Below are 16,099 nucleotides of genomic sequence, written 5' to 3'. Positions count from 1 at the left end.
GATTTAACTGGGAATTGGTCCTGCTTCAAGCAGGGGGTTGGACTAGATGACCTTCTGGGGTCCCTTCCAACCCTGATATTCTATGATTCTATGATTTGTTCTTGTGTCTACATTGGCGCTTAACTTCAGTAATTTCTCTCCCTCCCTGGTATTTATCCCTCTGATGTATTTATAGAGAGCAATCCTATCTCCTCTTAGCCTTCTTTTGGTTATGCTAAACAAGCCAAGCTCTTTGAGTCTCCTCTCATAAGATTGGTATTCAATTGCTCGGATCATCCTAGTAGCCCTTCTCCGCACCTGTTCCATCTTTCTTCAATTTGGAAGACCAGAACAGCATACAATGTTCCAGATGAGGTCTCACCAGTACTTTGAATAATGGTACTAACATTTCCCTAACTCTACCGGAAATACCTCGCCTGATGCATCCTAGGACTGCATTAGCCGTTTTTCACAGACTTTTTCACAGCCGTTTCACATTGTCATCTTGTGATCAACCAATACACCCAGGTCTTTCTTCTCTTCTGTCACTTCCCACTGATATGTCCCCACCTTATAGCAAAAATTCTTGTTGTTCGTCCCTAAAAGCATGATCTTGCACTATTAAATTTCATCCCATTTCTGTTACTCCAGTTTTGAGATCATCTTATCTGATATTTCAGGTCTCGTCTGTATTGGCAATTCCTCCCAACTTTGTGTCAACCTCAGTTTTATTAGCACACTCCCACTTTTTGTGCCAAGGTTATTAATAAAATGTTAAATAAGATTAGTTCCAAGACCAGTCCCTGAGGAGCTCAACTAGTAACTTCCCTCCAGCATGTCAGTTCACCTTTCAGTGTGACCCATTATTGTTTCTGCTTTAACTGGTTCCTTATACACCTTTCAATTCTTATATTAATCCCCATCTTCTCCAATTTAACTAATAATTTCCCATGTGGAACTGTAGCAAATGCCTTACTGAAATCCAGGTAGATTAGATCTACTGCATTTCCTTTGTCTAAATAAATCAGTTATCTTCTCAAAGGAGGAGGTCAGGTTGGTCTGGCACAATCTATCTTTTGTAAAACCATTTTGTATTTTATCCCAATTCCTGTTTACCTCTATGTCCTTAACTACTTTCTCTTTCTAAATTTGTTCCAAGACCTTGCATGCTATTGAGGTCAAACTAGCCAGGCCTATAGTTTCCCAGATCTATTTTTTTTTCCTTTTCTTAAAAATAGGAACTATATTAGCAGTTCTCCAGTCATAGGATATGACCCCCAAGTATACAGATTCATTAAAAATCCTTGCTATTGGTCTTGCAATTTCATGTGCCAGTTCCTTTAATATGTTTGGATGGAGATTTTCCAGGCCCACCAATGTAGTCTGATTAAGCTGTTTGAGTTTGAATTCCACCTCGGCTGTGGTAATTTCTACTTCCGTATCCTCATTGCCATGAGGCACCCTGCCGCTACCCCTAAACTCTTCAGTAGCCTCATTAAAAACTGAGACAAGGTATTTGTTTAGGTTTTGGGCCATCCCTAGGTAATCTTTAATCTCCACTCTATCCTCCGTGCTTAGTGGTCCCACTTCTTCTTTCCTTCTTATTTATATGGTTACAGAACCTTTTACTATTGGTTTTAATTCCCTTTGTAAGATCCAACTCTGCTTGGCTTTTGCTAGTTCTCACTTTATCCCTACACTTTCTGACCTCCAAGAGGTAGCTTTCCTTGCTGATCCTTCCCATCTTCCATTCCTTGTAGGCTTTCTGCTTTCTCTTAATCACCTATTTGAGATGCTTGCTCATCCAGCTTGGTCTGCAACCCTTCCCTAAGTATTGTTTCCCCTTGCTTGGGATGCAGGCTTCAGACAGCTTCGGCAGCTTTTACTTAAAGTAATTTCAAGCCTCCTCCACATTCAGATCCAGGCCACTTCCCTAACTAATTGCCTTAATTTTTAAAGCTAACCCTTTTGAAATCAAGGACCCTACTTGCACATCTATTTTTTGTTTATCCTTCCATTTAGTTTAAAATGTATTAGCTTATGATCACTCGAACCAAGTTTGTCCCCTACAACCAGTTCTTCTATGAGGTCCTCACTACTCACCAAAACCAAATCTAAAATGGAATCATCTCCTGTTGGTTCAGCAACTATTTGGGGAAGAAATCTGTCAGCTATCATATTCAGGAAAATCTGGGCCCTACTATTAGTAGTAGCACTTGTCCTCCAATCTACATGTGGAAAGTTAAAGTGTCATATAATCACACAATTCCCAGTAGTATTTATTTAATTAAAAACATTAGAGGTCTCTTTCCATATCCAAATCAGATCCTGGGAATCTGTAGCACACCCCAAGCGCTATCCTAAGAGAACCACTAGTAGCTTTCTTCCCCAAAGTGATTTTGGCCCAAACAGACACTGTCTTATCAATTCTATCACTTCCAAATTCTTTACAGTCTACCTCGTCATTGATATACAAGGCTACCCCACCACCTTTGCCTTTTTCTGTCTTTCCTAAACAGCACATACCCTTCAATACCTGTACTCCTGTCATGACTACTATTCCACCACGTTTCTGTTAGCCCCATAATATCTGGTTTCAGTTCTTACACCAGTAGCTCTAGTTCCTCCATTTTCTTACCCAGGCTCCTTACATTGGTGTACAAACATCTTAATTGTTGCTGCTTTGCTTCACCCACGTTCCTTGCCCAATTGGGTACAGTCATTCTACTGCCAGTGTCACCTATTTGACTGGTTTCCGCACTGTCCTTCCTCTTAATGTCCATTCTCCATTACTGTTTCCTTTCTCACTTGATTTTCCTCCCTTTCAATGTTAGAATCACGCATGGAGATTACATGAGCATTTCCCAACCATCTCCCCTGAACTCCTACTTTAAAGCTCCTTTAGTCAGTTGTGCCAGTCTCCATCCCAGAAGTCTATTTCCCTCCCTACTCAGGTGGATTCCATCCCATTAATGCCTCCCAGTGGTCAGACATCCCAAAGTCCTCCTTATAGCACCACTGCCTGAGTCATCTGTTGATCATCATAATCTTGTCCTGCCTTCATTCTCCTCCTCTAGGGACAGGCAGAATCCCACTGAAGATGACCTGAGCCTTCATTTCCTTAAGCGTCTTCCCCAGCCTGGGGATTCTCCCTTGATATGTTCCAGCTAGAATCTAACAGTATCATTTGTTCCCACATGAAGGACTATCAGTGGATTCTTTCCTGCTCCCATTAGGATCCTCTTCAGCCTCAGGTCCACATCCTGTATCTAAGCTCCTGGAAGACAGCACACCCTTCTGTTCTCTGGATCAGCTCTGGTGAGGAGGCCTGTCTGTTTTTCTTAGCTGGGAGTCACCAGTCACGTAGGCCTGCCTTTTCCTTGTGATGGTGTGATTCTCCAGCGTTTCTCCTGTTCTTTCTGGCTGAGAGTCCTTTTGTCTTTTATTTTCCCTTGCAATCTTCTGCGAGTCTTCCTGTATCCTCCTGGGACTCTGAACTCTGGGTATCTCCATTGGCTCTTCCCCTCTTCCTGTAGGACTAGCTGCTCTTCTTTCTTCCTTGTCCTCCCTCCTTCAGTTACAGCCTGCTCTGCCCCTTCTTCTTTTTCCAACTCAGCAAACCTGTTCCCTTTAACTAGCCAGTCTTTTCCTCAGCTTGATTCTCGTAGCCACATGCTTCCACTGGCCACTTTCCTCAGCCAGAAGTCTTCCCCACCGAGTTCTTCAGTCCAGCTTTCATTTTCCCTTCAGCCTCCATTTTCCTTTGTTCCATCATTTGCTCAAATCCCCTTTGAAACTCAACCATAGTTTTCACCTGCATCTCCAAGCCTTGGATCTTCTCATCCATCAGTACTATCAGGCAGCACTTCATACAAATGAAGCACTTTTCAGGTACCTTGCTCCAGGATCATGTACATTCTGTAGCTTCCACATCCCTGGTCATCTTCATTGTCTCTTCCAGTGCTTGGGTCACTGCCACTGCTGCCTCTGTGTCTGTCTTAGCCTTCCCACCTAAAATCCTGCCAAGGAAAAAGAAAACAAAAACAAAAAACAAAAACCCAAACCAAAACAAAACCAGAATGCCCCACTTAAACAAACTTCGAAGAAAAAGACACAATGATTTGGCAGAGCGAAAGAGAGTGTGTGCCATTGTAAGAAGAAAGCAGTAGATGTGTGTGACACTTTTTTGGTACATCAGCTAGACCTCAGAGACCAATCAAGAGGCTGTAAAGCCAGAAAAACCCAAACCTTGTAATTGGCATACCCACACTTAGCAAGGGGAGGCAAGGCAACAGTCCTGAAGCAATAAACCACCCATTGTGAACTTGGTTAGAGAAAAATGTCATAAGAAAAAAATGCTATTCAGAACAACAGGTGCGTAGCTAAAAAGCCCCCAAGGAGGACACTGTAGACAACAAGGACACAGACGCAGACCATGATCACAATTCTTAGTCTCAGTTACTGCACACTGGTGCCATCCCATTAACTCTTATGAGGCTGCATTGATATTACTAAGACCAGAAATTTGATTCACTATCTTATTAAAATATAGCAAGAGAGTTGGCAATTAAAAAACTGCTGTGATGTTGTTTCAAGTTCTCATAATGATTGATCTCTCACAGGAGGTGCTAAAGATAGAAATCAACAAACTTAAGCAGTTCTTCCATGAGGTAAATGTTTGCCGGCTTCCCCTGAATCCTGCACTTGTTGTACGAGGCATAGATGCAGATGTAAGTCCATTTTACTCTATAGAGTATTTTATTTTTAAAATAATGAGTACTAGTGAATGAACTGTTGTATGAACTAGGTCATGATCCTGCAAATCTTTACTTATGAGTATCCCCTTTAACGGTCGGCATTAGACAGGGGTCACATAGGCAGCCATTCACAGGACTGATATTTTTAGCGATGCCTTCAGCCTAGCTAGGGGGAGAGGTGGTATTTGCCGATTTAAGTGTCTCTCTCTCCCCTTACAACATCAACGTGGCAACAGAGACTCCAAATTGTGACTAGCATGGTTCCAGCCCAGCTTTTCTCAAAGCAGCTTTTGAGGGGAATGGGGTATCTGCTTCTTTAAAAGTGACCCCTGAAGCAACAGCTGGTTGGTGCCACACCAGTGCAGATTCTTGCTGGCAGCTTTTCCTCCCTGAACCTGACAGCTTTCGGAGATGAGGGGTGCTTAGCTGTAGCACTGGCCCTCCTCCCATTGAACCTGTGAGATTTTGCATGGTAAATGTTTGCAGACTCAGCTGCCTGTGCTTACCTGTGCAAGTTATCCTTATTAAAAACTACTGCTGAATGGAGGAAACTTGTGTATTGTTTCATATGTTGGACTTCATTGACCAGACTGCCAGGACTGTGTCATTCATGTTTTATCAACATTATGACATACAAATGTTACACCAGAGGATTCAGTGTTGTTGGGGGAAGATGTACCCAGCCACAAGGAAAATATAATATGTACAGGTCTGAGGGGCTTTTAAAGTTATAGCTCTATAATTACAGCACTTTGCGCTGTAATTTTGCTCTGTGGCCCATAACCCACAATGGACCTGATCTTGAGAGGAGCCGAGCCCTTCAACCTTCTTTGACCTGTGGCTCTCCCAGTAATGGCTCTTCAGACTTGATGAGAACTGAAGCTTCTTAGAACCCTGCTGGACTGGGCCAATTGTGGAAGACTTAAAATCAGAAGAATTCCTTTCTCACTGCTTTCAGATTTTCTGGGAATAATGACTATTGGGGAGGTCTCTAACTATCCAACTAAGCTATGGATACCACACCAGATTGGTTTGACTAACATTAAATCTTGATTGATGTATGTGTATGTATTCATTTTCTTATATCAGTTGTTCTTTGTCTGCAGCCACTAGACTGAAATGCATGTTATATTTCATGAACTCTAACATTTTTAGAATACTCCTAATAATCAAACCATAATTCATTTCAGCATTGTCTACTGATTAAACTAAGAGTCAAGCCTCCAGGATCCTTTTCCAGCTCGACCACTGGTGCATTATCGTACATTAACCGGTGGCAAAATCTTTCAGTCACTCTGAGTGAAATCCTTGCCCCACTGAAGAAAAACTCCTGTTGATTTCAGTGCAGTTAGGATTTCACCATCTGTGCCTCAAATGTATTCATCTGTTACATAGTATAATATATAGTTCTCAAACTTCACATGCGTGTACAGAGGCTTAAGTAATGTTTCTAATATACTTTGAGATCCCTGGATGAAAGGCAATATATAGCTGTCTATATTATAATTTTTCTTCAAATTTTCCACCCTTGCATACACCCAGTGCTGATTTTAATGGGAGCTGTGGGGTGCTTATTATTTCTGAAAAGCAGGCCATTGCTTTGTCTTTCTCAGTTTTTCTCTTTTTATAGTGGTGGTGATAATACTCACCTAACTCACAGGGGTTTTCAAAGCTTAGTTCATTAATGGTTTTAAAAGCCTTTTGAGGTCTTCAGGTGGAAGGCGCTATATGATGCCAACAGTTAAGGTTTAAGATAGGCTCCAAATAATGTAGATTATGATGATTGGAATTTGCTGCACTCCTCACCCAGGCTTAGAGACCCATTAAAATTAATGGGTGATTTGCCTCCATAAGGATTGCAGGATCAGGCTACCCACTGACAAAATAAGACCAAAAAAAAAAATCTTTAGATCGCAGTGTTCACAAATGCATTGCAGCTTTTGATTGGGTCTGCCTTGCATCACTTTGGTCTTTCCAGTCCCAGCCAAAATGTAGCACTGAATGACCTGGGGAAAATAAAAAATAAGTTTGAACATGATGGTAGAGATGGGCAAAGTGTCAAAGGAAGCAGAGATTCTTCTTTTCTGAAAAAAGAAAAGGAGGACTTGTGGCACCTTAGAGACTAACCAATTTATTAGAGCATAAGCTTTCGTGAGCTACAGCTCACTTCATCAGATGCATATCGTGGAAACTGCAGCAGACTTTATATATACACAGAGAATATGAAACAATACCTCCTCCCATCCCACTGTCCTGCTGGTAATAGCTTATCACTTTAGATAAGGACAGTGGGGTGGGAGGAGGTATTGTTTCATATTCTCTGTGTATATATAAAGTCTGCTGCAGTTTCCACGGTATGCATCTGATGAAGTGAGCTGTAGCTCACGAAAGCTCATGCTCTAATAAATTGGTTAGTCTCTAAGGTGCCACAAGTACTCCTTTTCTTTTTGCGAATACAGACTAACACGGCTGTTACTCTGAAACCTGTTCTTTTCTGAACCAGTTCAACAATCTCTAATATCAAGGACTATTATTTTTGTTACCTGTGCTGCTGATAAATATTTCAAGACGTCACATCTTCTCAGGGAAATGTTCTACTGCTTTTAGCTTATAATACACTATATTTAATTTTATGTCTGTATTGTTTTTTTCTAAAGGCATGTTCATATTTCACGTCCAATGCTTTTCCATTGAAAATCTCCTTCATCAATACAGATACACTTAGTAGAAACATCAATGTTATTTTTAAGGTAGGTTATTCATACAACTAACCCCCAGTTCATTTTGTATACAAAATGTTAATTTAATACTCATTGAAAAAGAAACCTTCAGATCTTGTGCCTGAGGTGTTTGATTTGGCTGTGCTGCTCAGTTTTCATAATCCTATTTGATGCTAGATGTTTAAATACAATATATTAAGGAAATATATTAAAGCATCCAAAGTTTTGATTGGTAGAAAATCAAATGCATTCTAGGAAAACAATGTGTGCTTTTAACTCAGTGGAGCCCACCAGGCTAAACAATAAAGGATAACATAGTGTATTTACCTTCTTGAGGTCTAAGGACAAAGTCCAGAGAAATGACTGTTCAAGGAAAGGACTTTATTGTACAGTAGCCCTGTCTAGCAGATAAAATACTACCGTTCTAAAGGTTACATTCGGCACAAAACATATAGGACAAAACAATTCTGGCTCTCCAAGTCAGAGTCAATGTGATGGAGTAGAGGTGCCAAGTGATCAGCCCATTCCCATCATGTGGCATGGCCCCTTAAGATTTGGAAAGGTCTGACGTATATACAACAACTCAGGAGATAGTTAGAGAGAGGAACCAGTCCTGGGAATGAGTGGTGCTTGGGAGGAAATCCTGTCCCTGTGTCTTTAAAGGCCGGGGGCCAGGAGCCTTGCAAAGAGTCAAGAGAGAGGCTCCCTTCTCACCCAACCAACTGGGTTTTAGGAAAGGGACTGGCACAAAAGCTACCCCCTCCCTCATGTTATAGCAGGGCTACCACTAGCAGGAGAAGGCAGCCTGCTGAACACGCTGCACCTGATGACTAACTGGGGGGAAAGGGCCAGCTGAGGGAGAAGCTGGCTAAGGGTGGTAGTGGGGGAGTGCAGGGAGCCTAGCCCTTCCCCCCTGCCCTTAGCCCCTGACCAAAGCTGGGTGGCATAACAGCACACCCCCTTCCCTGCTGGCATGATGAGGGGTGGCTGGGCCAAATTTGAATGGCCTTGCAACTCTGTGTGCCTGCTTGGGCCCTCTGCTGTCTCAGTCCTTCTGGCACCCATGGATGTCAGGCCCTCTCAGTCCCCAGGGAAAAACAGAGTAGGGCTGCGTACAAGAGGGATATCTCAGAGCTGGGGGCAGATCAATGTGGGGGGAAGAGCACTGGGCTGGGTGTGGGGAGCAGAGTTGTTCAGGAGCTGGATGTAAGAGGGAGAGCACGGATCTGGGTGCCAAGGCAGCATGAGACTGCTCAGGACTGAGTATTGGGAAGCGGCAGGGGAGAGTTCAGGGGCGGAGGCGAGGTGTGGGACTGGATTCAGGGCAGTGGAGGGAGAGCTCTGGATTCCCACCTTAGGAAAATTCTGGTTTCATCCCTGAGAGAGAGGGAGTACATGTTTTGAACCAATCTAGTCAAGGTAATTGATTGAAAGAACCTTGAATGGTTGCTAAGTGCAACGTACCTGTAGGACCATGAGCGGCCACAAGGGCCGTGCTGGAGAGCTCTGCCCCATGACAATCATGTTGTGGAATGATAGAGGAGGTACACCACCTCAATAATGGGATGGATTCATCGCTGGAGTAACTCCATTGTTGTATTTGGAATTAAGCCGAGGATGGTCGTGTTTCCATACACAAAGAGAAAAAACATATGCCTTCAGTCTAAAATTACTTCTGTTTCAGATTAAGAGAAACAACAATGCATCCAATGAAGTGAGCTGTAGCTCACGAAAGCTTATGCTCAAATAAATTGGTTAGTCTCTAAGGTGCCACAAATCCTCCTTTTCTTTTTGCGAATACAGACTAACACGGCTGCTACTCTGAAACAATAGGAAAGCCTCCTTGAGAAAGCATGATATGTGTGTGTGTGAGAGCTCTCTGTATAGACCACAGCAACCTGAAGAGCACAAAATGGTTGCTGCCTCCAGAGATTTAAGGGGTGGTTCTTAGAAGTTAGAAGGTGCCGTAGTTAGAAAACAGAAGCCTACATATTTCATGCTACAGACCCCACCTGGGTGAAATTTGCATTTTATGCACATATGGCCCAGGAACAGGAATATCATTTCTGGCCACACTGGAGGAAGCACACTCATCTTCCTTTGTTACCTTTTAAAAAGGTGTGTACCTGGCATTACTTACATAACAAACCAGGGGCTTAAAGTGGAAGGAGAGGCAGATGCCTCGTCATCCCACCCAATGTTCACCTCTGGGGCAATGAACACTGACAACGATGCCAATAGTGTTGTGAAGTTCCCTGCACTTTCTCCCATCCAGCATACCTGTGTAGCAGCAGCCATAATTTGGCTCATAATATGCTTCATTATTTGTAATAGATAATGCTTAAATAAAATCGTAACCGTTGTTTCGAACAGTGGTGAGCAACCACAGGAAGAATTCTCTTCAGGTCTGGCTGCCGAGCATAATTAATTGGAATCAAGATAAGCTGTAAACAAAAGGGAAATGGATTTTTTTAAAAAATAGGGGGAAATTGATGACCTCTTGTTAAATGCATGTAGAATAGGATGCTTCTGTAAAAGGAACATCATAAAGGAACAAATCATTGTAATGTAACTAAAAGCTAGCAATTTATGAAAGATTTTCCTGATGAAGGCTTGAAAATACCAGTGAAATCCAGCTGCAATTTGGACATTGAGGGGGCGGGGATGAATAGCAGAGCTTTTGTTTTACGGGCTATTTACCCAGCTACGGTAGAAAATAATCCCTTCATTAATTACAAGACGCAAAGTAAGATTTCTCTAAGATTGTTGATCAACAGACTCCATGTGGGGAGCAGTCACCAACACAATGCTGTTTGAAACTGGATCTGAATCATGTCAGGGAAACCATTTGTACGTGTAATAAGGTTGCCCTGTAGTCCGCTACAAATACCGAGTTGTGATGTGTAGTGTCAGGCCAAATACTTGTACTCTCATTCCTGAAAAGGGATCTGCTATTGGATGGATTTTGAAATGTCACTTAACAAAGATCCAAGCTCCCAATTGCGTTTGAAACACCAGTAATTTCCATGTGAGTAATAAACTGAAAGGTTGCAGCAAGAAAAAGGGCATATGGTACCTTTAGTGTGGTTGCCAAAACACTTCTTGTCTGTATAAATCATCCCATTCTTTCTTCCTTCTGATACAGTATGAACACTTTGAGCAAAACTACAGGGGTTTACTGTAAAATGAAAGTAGCTGGGGTTTTTGGCCTGGAAAAAATCCAAAAGAGATAGAAAAGTGTCTCTCTCTGGGATTCAAGGAGAAACACAAATTTCACATGCCCTTTTCACAGGTTGGAGATGATCTACGTCAGGATATGCTGGTTCTGCAGATTATTCGCGTGATGGACAGAATTTGGCTTCAGGAGGGACTCGATATGCAAATGATCATTTATAAGTGTTTATCTACAGGAAAAGGCCAAGGTCAGTACAGATTAGAAAGGATGCATATCTCATGTAAACCAGTAATACACAGCACTCCTCCCTTTAGTATTTCTCTTTGCAGGTGTCTTTTTCTTTTTCTCCTTTGAGGGAAAAGAGTGCTCAGAACCTCCCTCAGTTGGGTCCTAAACATCTTTGTAGATTTAGGGAGTAACTTCTTCTTTTTTTCCCTTCAGAAGAAATACAACCCAAGTTAATGAGGTTTTGTAGCAACCCAGGCCTGAATATAAAGCCTCGGCATCCACAACTGGTCTTAGACTCTCAAAAAAACCTCCCACTTAGGCACCAAATAAGAACTTTTGAAAACCTGATCAGAAGTGTTGCAGTGGGAATTACTGGGTGCTGAGCTCCTTTGCAAATCTGGCCCTTTTTTACGTGCCAGCTATAGACTAATAAAGTTCCAGAAACCCCCCAGTGTTGTTTGAAATACCACCCTTGCTGTTCACGCTGCTTAAGGCAAGCTTGACTCTCATGAAAGCTTTATTTATAACTTTCTTTTATGGTTGTTGTAACAAAGCCATAGCAAGGATGCCAATTACTTGCTAAAGAAATTTACTGATGGCAATAGACTTTTTTTTTACTGACTCTCTAAACCGTTTTTTACTGAAAATAATTCTAGCACAATAAAGAGCTGAAGTATCCAGATTACCTACAGTACAGAAATGAAAAATACAGCATTTGCGGCTTTTTGAGCCACACTGCAGAGAAAGCTTGGGGAATGGGAGGCCTGCAGGAGCCATGGCGGAGTCAGGGATGTGGCAGGTGGTTGATGGGAACTGAAAAGGGGTCCTCTTCATCCTTTCTTTCCATGAACAAGGCAGAACCAGAAGGATTCCCCTTCAAAAAATAACCATAAAATATTATATCTGGAGAATGAAGATGCTATAATTATGGTCCCTCCATTACACTAACTCTCAATTTGATATTTTTTAAAGGCTACAGGGAAGGCATGAGAATAAACCCTGGATGTCTGTCTATCTTAGGTACTTCTGTGACCAGAGTATCTGAGCACCTCACAATCTTTTTCCACACAACATTTTGAATCTTGCTAAATTCTTGGACTCCATGATGTCATGTGGAAGTGAACTCCACAGTCTAGTTGTGCATTGTGTGGAAAAGCATTTCCATTGATCCGTTTTTAATTTGTGACCTTTAATTTCATTGAATAGCCCTTTGTTCTTGTTTTATGAGGCAGGGAGAAGAGAAACTCCCAATCTTCCTTTTTCTATATCATCCAATACCGTGTACACTTTTAAGGTTAATTGAAATGTGTGTATAATTCTCTCCAGGGGGTGATATGATACAGTGTGATGCAGATTAATAAACACTCTGCCCCCCCTTTTAAAATTGTGAGTTTTTCATGTGGACTCCTTCTCTCTGATTAGGACTTGTGCAGATGGTGTCAGATGCTACAACTCTAGCCAAGATCCACAGGGAGTCTGGATTGATAGGACCATTGAAGGAAAACACAATTAAAAAATGGTTCAGTCATCATCATCCTTTGGAATCAAGTTACCAAGAGGTATATTAAAATGGAACATTGCATAAATTGTTTATTTTACAAATGAAAAAGCAAATGGTGATGTGCACAATCTCCTGGAGTCAGGGAAAACAGATCACACATACCATCAAATCTTCTTAAAAGGCACATCCATTTCTTTGGCCAGATTGCTAGGGACCAGATTCAGTGTAGTGTTTTTTCAATAACAATAAGAAAAGTCAGGAAAATACCACACTTGGAGATTCAATGGTGAGGTAAGAAGTTGAAGATGAAATTAAGTAAATAGATACTGAACCTAGAGGGTTTTTTTTATCCAGATAGTGAGATGTGGTGTTTTATATATAATCACACACAGAGTATCTTTTCTGTGCTTGAAAATGTCACACTTTTAGAAAACTGTATTTCATTGAATTCCTCTAGTAATATGATACATCAGGTCATGTTTGTCCTTCTACATTATGGGATCCTGTGTAAAGCATCTGGCTTTATGCAAACTGGTGTTATGCATCAGGTTATATATCATCTAGGAAATTGGGGAAACTGCAGAAGCAGAGGTTTCCCTCTTAAAAGAAAGAAGCCATGAAGTCACTTTTGCACATTCTTCTTAGACAGGGCATGTCCTGAGGTTCACAAAAAGACTTCGAAATGTTTTGCATCCTGGGGAATTTTTGAACCTGCATCCCCGTACCTGCAGTAGATTAGTAGCCAAATTTTTTGCCCAATTTAAGGAGAGATCCAGGTGCTGAGCTCCTCTGAAAATGAGACATCTAATTTGATGCCTAATTGTAGGCATCAACTTAAACATTTTTTTGCCGGAATGTGGTGGTGGGTGGATGGTTGTGTATTTATTTTTCAAAATTTTCAACCTAAACTTTTAGAAGCAGCTTTAATGTAATAATTATTATACATTTACAGTAAAGGTGATGCTGACATTTTGATTGACAATTGAGACAGCTATCCGTTATCAGTCAAAAATCCAATTTTGTTGGCTTTTTTTAGTAAGTCAAATAACATGGAATGTTCTTAAAAAAAAATTTGCTACGCATTACGTTCATTTTTTTGAAACAAGTGAAATAGTCATTTCTGATTGCGCAGGATGTCTGTATAATTGTTTGTATCCTGCTCTCACCATTTCTCTTCTCTTGCTATTAACACTGAGTAAGCTTTATTATCCTCATCTTACAGTTGGGCAAACAAAGCACAGAAAAGTGACATGACGTCTCCAAAGTCACCTAGCGACTAAGTGGCATGGTCAGGTATACACCCCAGGTATACTGAGTTCTTGTGCTGTGGTCTAATCACTCCACAGTGCTACCATCAAAATCAGTCACTAGATTTAGCTCCATAATACTACAGTAATATCATCAGGACTCAAACAATTATTTATATTGGATAGTATAGTATAAAGATGGTACAGTACTGTATGCACTGAGGTTTCGACCAAGAACTTAATAATTGTGAATTCGGTTTTATAGAGTCTGCATATAAATGGCTCACATTATTATTGAGACAAATAGCTTAATAAGATTCCCAGGCAGTTCTGACCCTCATAAATAAGAATGCTATCTGTGGTTGTTACACTGCAGTAGCTAAGATAAAACCTGCATGGGCTATAGTTCCTCATGATTTATATAAATCTGATCACTATCTAGAGCTAGGAACAATTCTCTTCTCACTCTCCTCTTATCTGTGATATGGCATTGGGCAGGTGGGATGGGTTGGACAGGTTCATTTGAGGGAGATTTTTTATCTTCTTCTGAAGCATAGAAGGACTGGTACAATGCCCACTGAAGTCAGTGGAAAGCTTTGGATCAGTACATAAGGCTATGTATACACTACACGCCAATTTCGGTGGTGTATACAGTACATGGAGCTACACATGACAGTGTGGCCTTTCCCTGCTGCCTCCCCCTTGCCAGAGTCTTTCCCTGTGGTGGGGAAGGGCTTTAGCTAGCAGGGAGATGCCGGAGCCTTTCCTTGTTGCCACTCTTCCCTTTTACCACCACCACCCCACACACACACTGAGCTTTTCCCCATTGCTGGTGCCTTTCCCAGCTGCTAGAGTCTTTTCCTGTGGTGGGGAAAGGCTCCAACAGCTGGGAAGCAACAGGCCTCTACATGGTTTGGGCTAGTAGAGAGCCATGTATAGTATGTACTCGGGTACCCTTCAGATGTGTCTTCACTCTAGTTGTCTAAACTGTGCCTCACAGTCTACACTGAGACTTAACCCATGCTGGGTGCTACCTGAGTACATACTCTACATGCTGCCAAAAGAAGCATGCAGTATAGACAGAGCGTTTGTGAGTATCTGGTGGTTAGAGCAGGGGTTTAGGAATCAGGACTCCTTGTCATATATTCCTAGGTCTGCCACTGAATCTCTGATACTTTCGGTAGTTCACTTAACCTTACTATATTTGAGTTTACCTCTCTATAAAATGGAGGTTGGATGCCTTGCCCAGGCTTCATTAATTAGTGTTTGTAAAGTTCATTGAGTTCTTGGGTGAAAGGTTCCACCTAAATGCAAAAGAACTATCCAAAATAAGTCAATGCTGGAGATAGAACTGACTAGATGAACCATTGGTCTGTTGTACTATGGTAGTTCCCATGTTGTTAATTTAGGTCCCAAACCTGCAAACATTTAGGCCTGTATTTAGCTTTAAGCATGTGCACAAGAGCTTGTAGGACTTGGTATTTATGTTAGTATAACAAAAAATACATTACTGTATATTTCTTCTTTGTGTTTTTGTTTTGATTAATTAGGCATTAAAGAATTTCTTTCATTCCTGTGCTGGTTGGTGCGTTGTTACCTTCATTCTGGGAGTCTGTGACCGACACAATGACAACATCATGCTGACAAACACTGGCCACATGTTCCATATAGATTTTGGAAAGATTTTAGGTCATGCACAAAAATTTGGAAGCATAAAAAGGTTGGTACCTACAATAAGATTAAAGTTTAAACAGTGTTTTGATAAAACTTCAGTATTCTAAAACATACATGAAAATTGTAAATGAGTCCTTGCTTTTTCTCCCATAATCTCTAGAGGTGGTATACATACCGTGTTATAGCATTCTTAAAATCTTATCAGGAGAGGGCTGAAAGAATTAATAATAGGATATGGAGATTTTCTCTTTTAGGTCAGTAGTCTGAGTCTGATCCAGTTCAGCAGTGGCCAGAAGTAGTTACCATCTGATGGCTGGCCTATGAGAAAAGAGTTCCTGGTCTCATTTCTTTTTCTAGTGGGCAGGTGGTCTATAGCACAAAATCAATCCCATAGCTGGATGTCATTGACATCCTTCTTGTCACTTTTAGCATAGAGACCAAACAGTGACTGGGCATGCAGGATCAACTACACTCCCACCCATAGGGTGAAATCCTGGCCCCGGGGATGTCAATGGGGCCCATGATTTACACCCAAGTATTGATCCCAACTAGTCAGAGTTGAGTTATTGTGTGGAAGCTCTCACATCCAGGCTGTACATATTCTGTGGATAAGTAAGTACTTGCCATACCTATTCTAGTTCCCTTCTTGACTATGAAATTATGAAGGAATGAATTAGGATGAAATTATGATAACTAGAAGTGCATAGACATTTCAGTACACCCCAAACCTGACACAAACTGTTTAGCAGTATATATGATGGATAAAAATATCTCCCTGGCATTGACAATCTAATTGATGTGTGGAGTCCTTCCTTCAC

General features: G+C 41.4%; 1 protein-coding gene across 1 annotated transcript in view; it reads left to right on the top strand.

Annotated features, from left to right (window-relative positions):
* PIK3C2G (phosphatidylinositol-4-phosphate 3-kinase catalytic subunit type 2 gamma) overlaps nucleotides 1-16,099 on the top strand; it is a 278,348-nt gene that overhangs the window by 156,801 nt on the left and 105,448 nt on the right. Inside the window, exons 19-23 of the mRNA XM_073335036.1 lie at nucleotides 4,602-4,709; nucleotides 7,394-7,486; nucleotides 10,749-10,878; nucleotides 12,282-12,418; nucleotides 15,158-15,327. Coding sequence (XP_073191137.1) covers nucleotides 4,602-4,709; nucleotides 7,394-7,486; nucleotides 10,749-10,878; nucleotides 12,282-12,418; nucleotides 15,158-15,327 — 638 coding nt within the window. The remainder of the gene's footprint in view (nucleotides 1-4,601; nucleotides 4,710-7,393; nucleotides 7,487-10,748; nucleotides 10,879-12,281; nucleotides 12,419-15,157; nucleotides 15,328-16,099) is intronic.

This window comes from Lepidochelys kempii, chromosome 1 (genome assembly GCF_965140265.1).
Source record: "Lepidochelys kempii isolate rLepKem1 chromosome 1, rLepKem1.hap2, whole genome shotgun sequence".
NCBI classification, from domain to species: Eukaryota; Metazoa; Chordata; order Testudines; family Cheloniidae; genus Lepidochelys; species Lepidochelys kempii.
The sequence above is the reverse complement of the archived record's forward strand: the minus strand, read 5'-3'. Positions and strand labels throughout refer to the sequence as shown.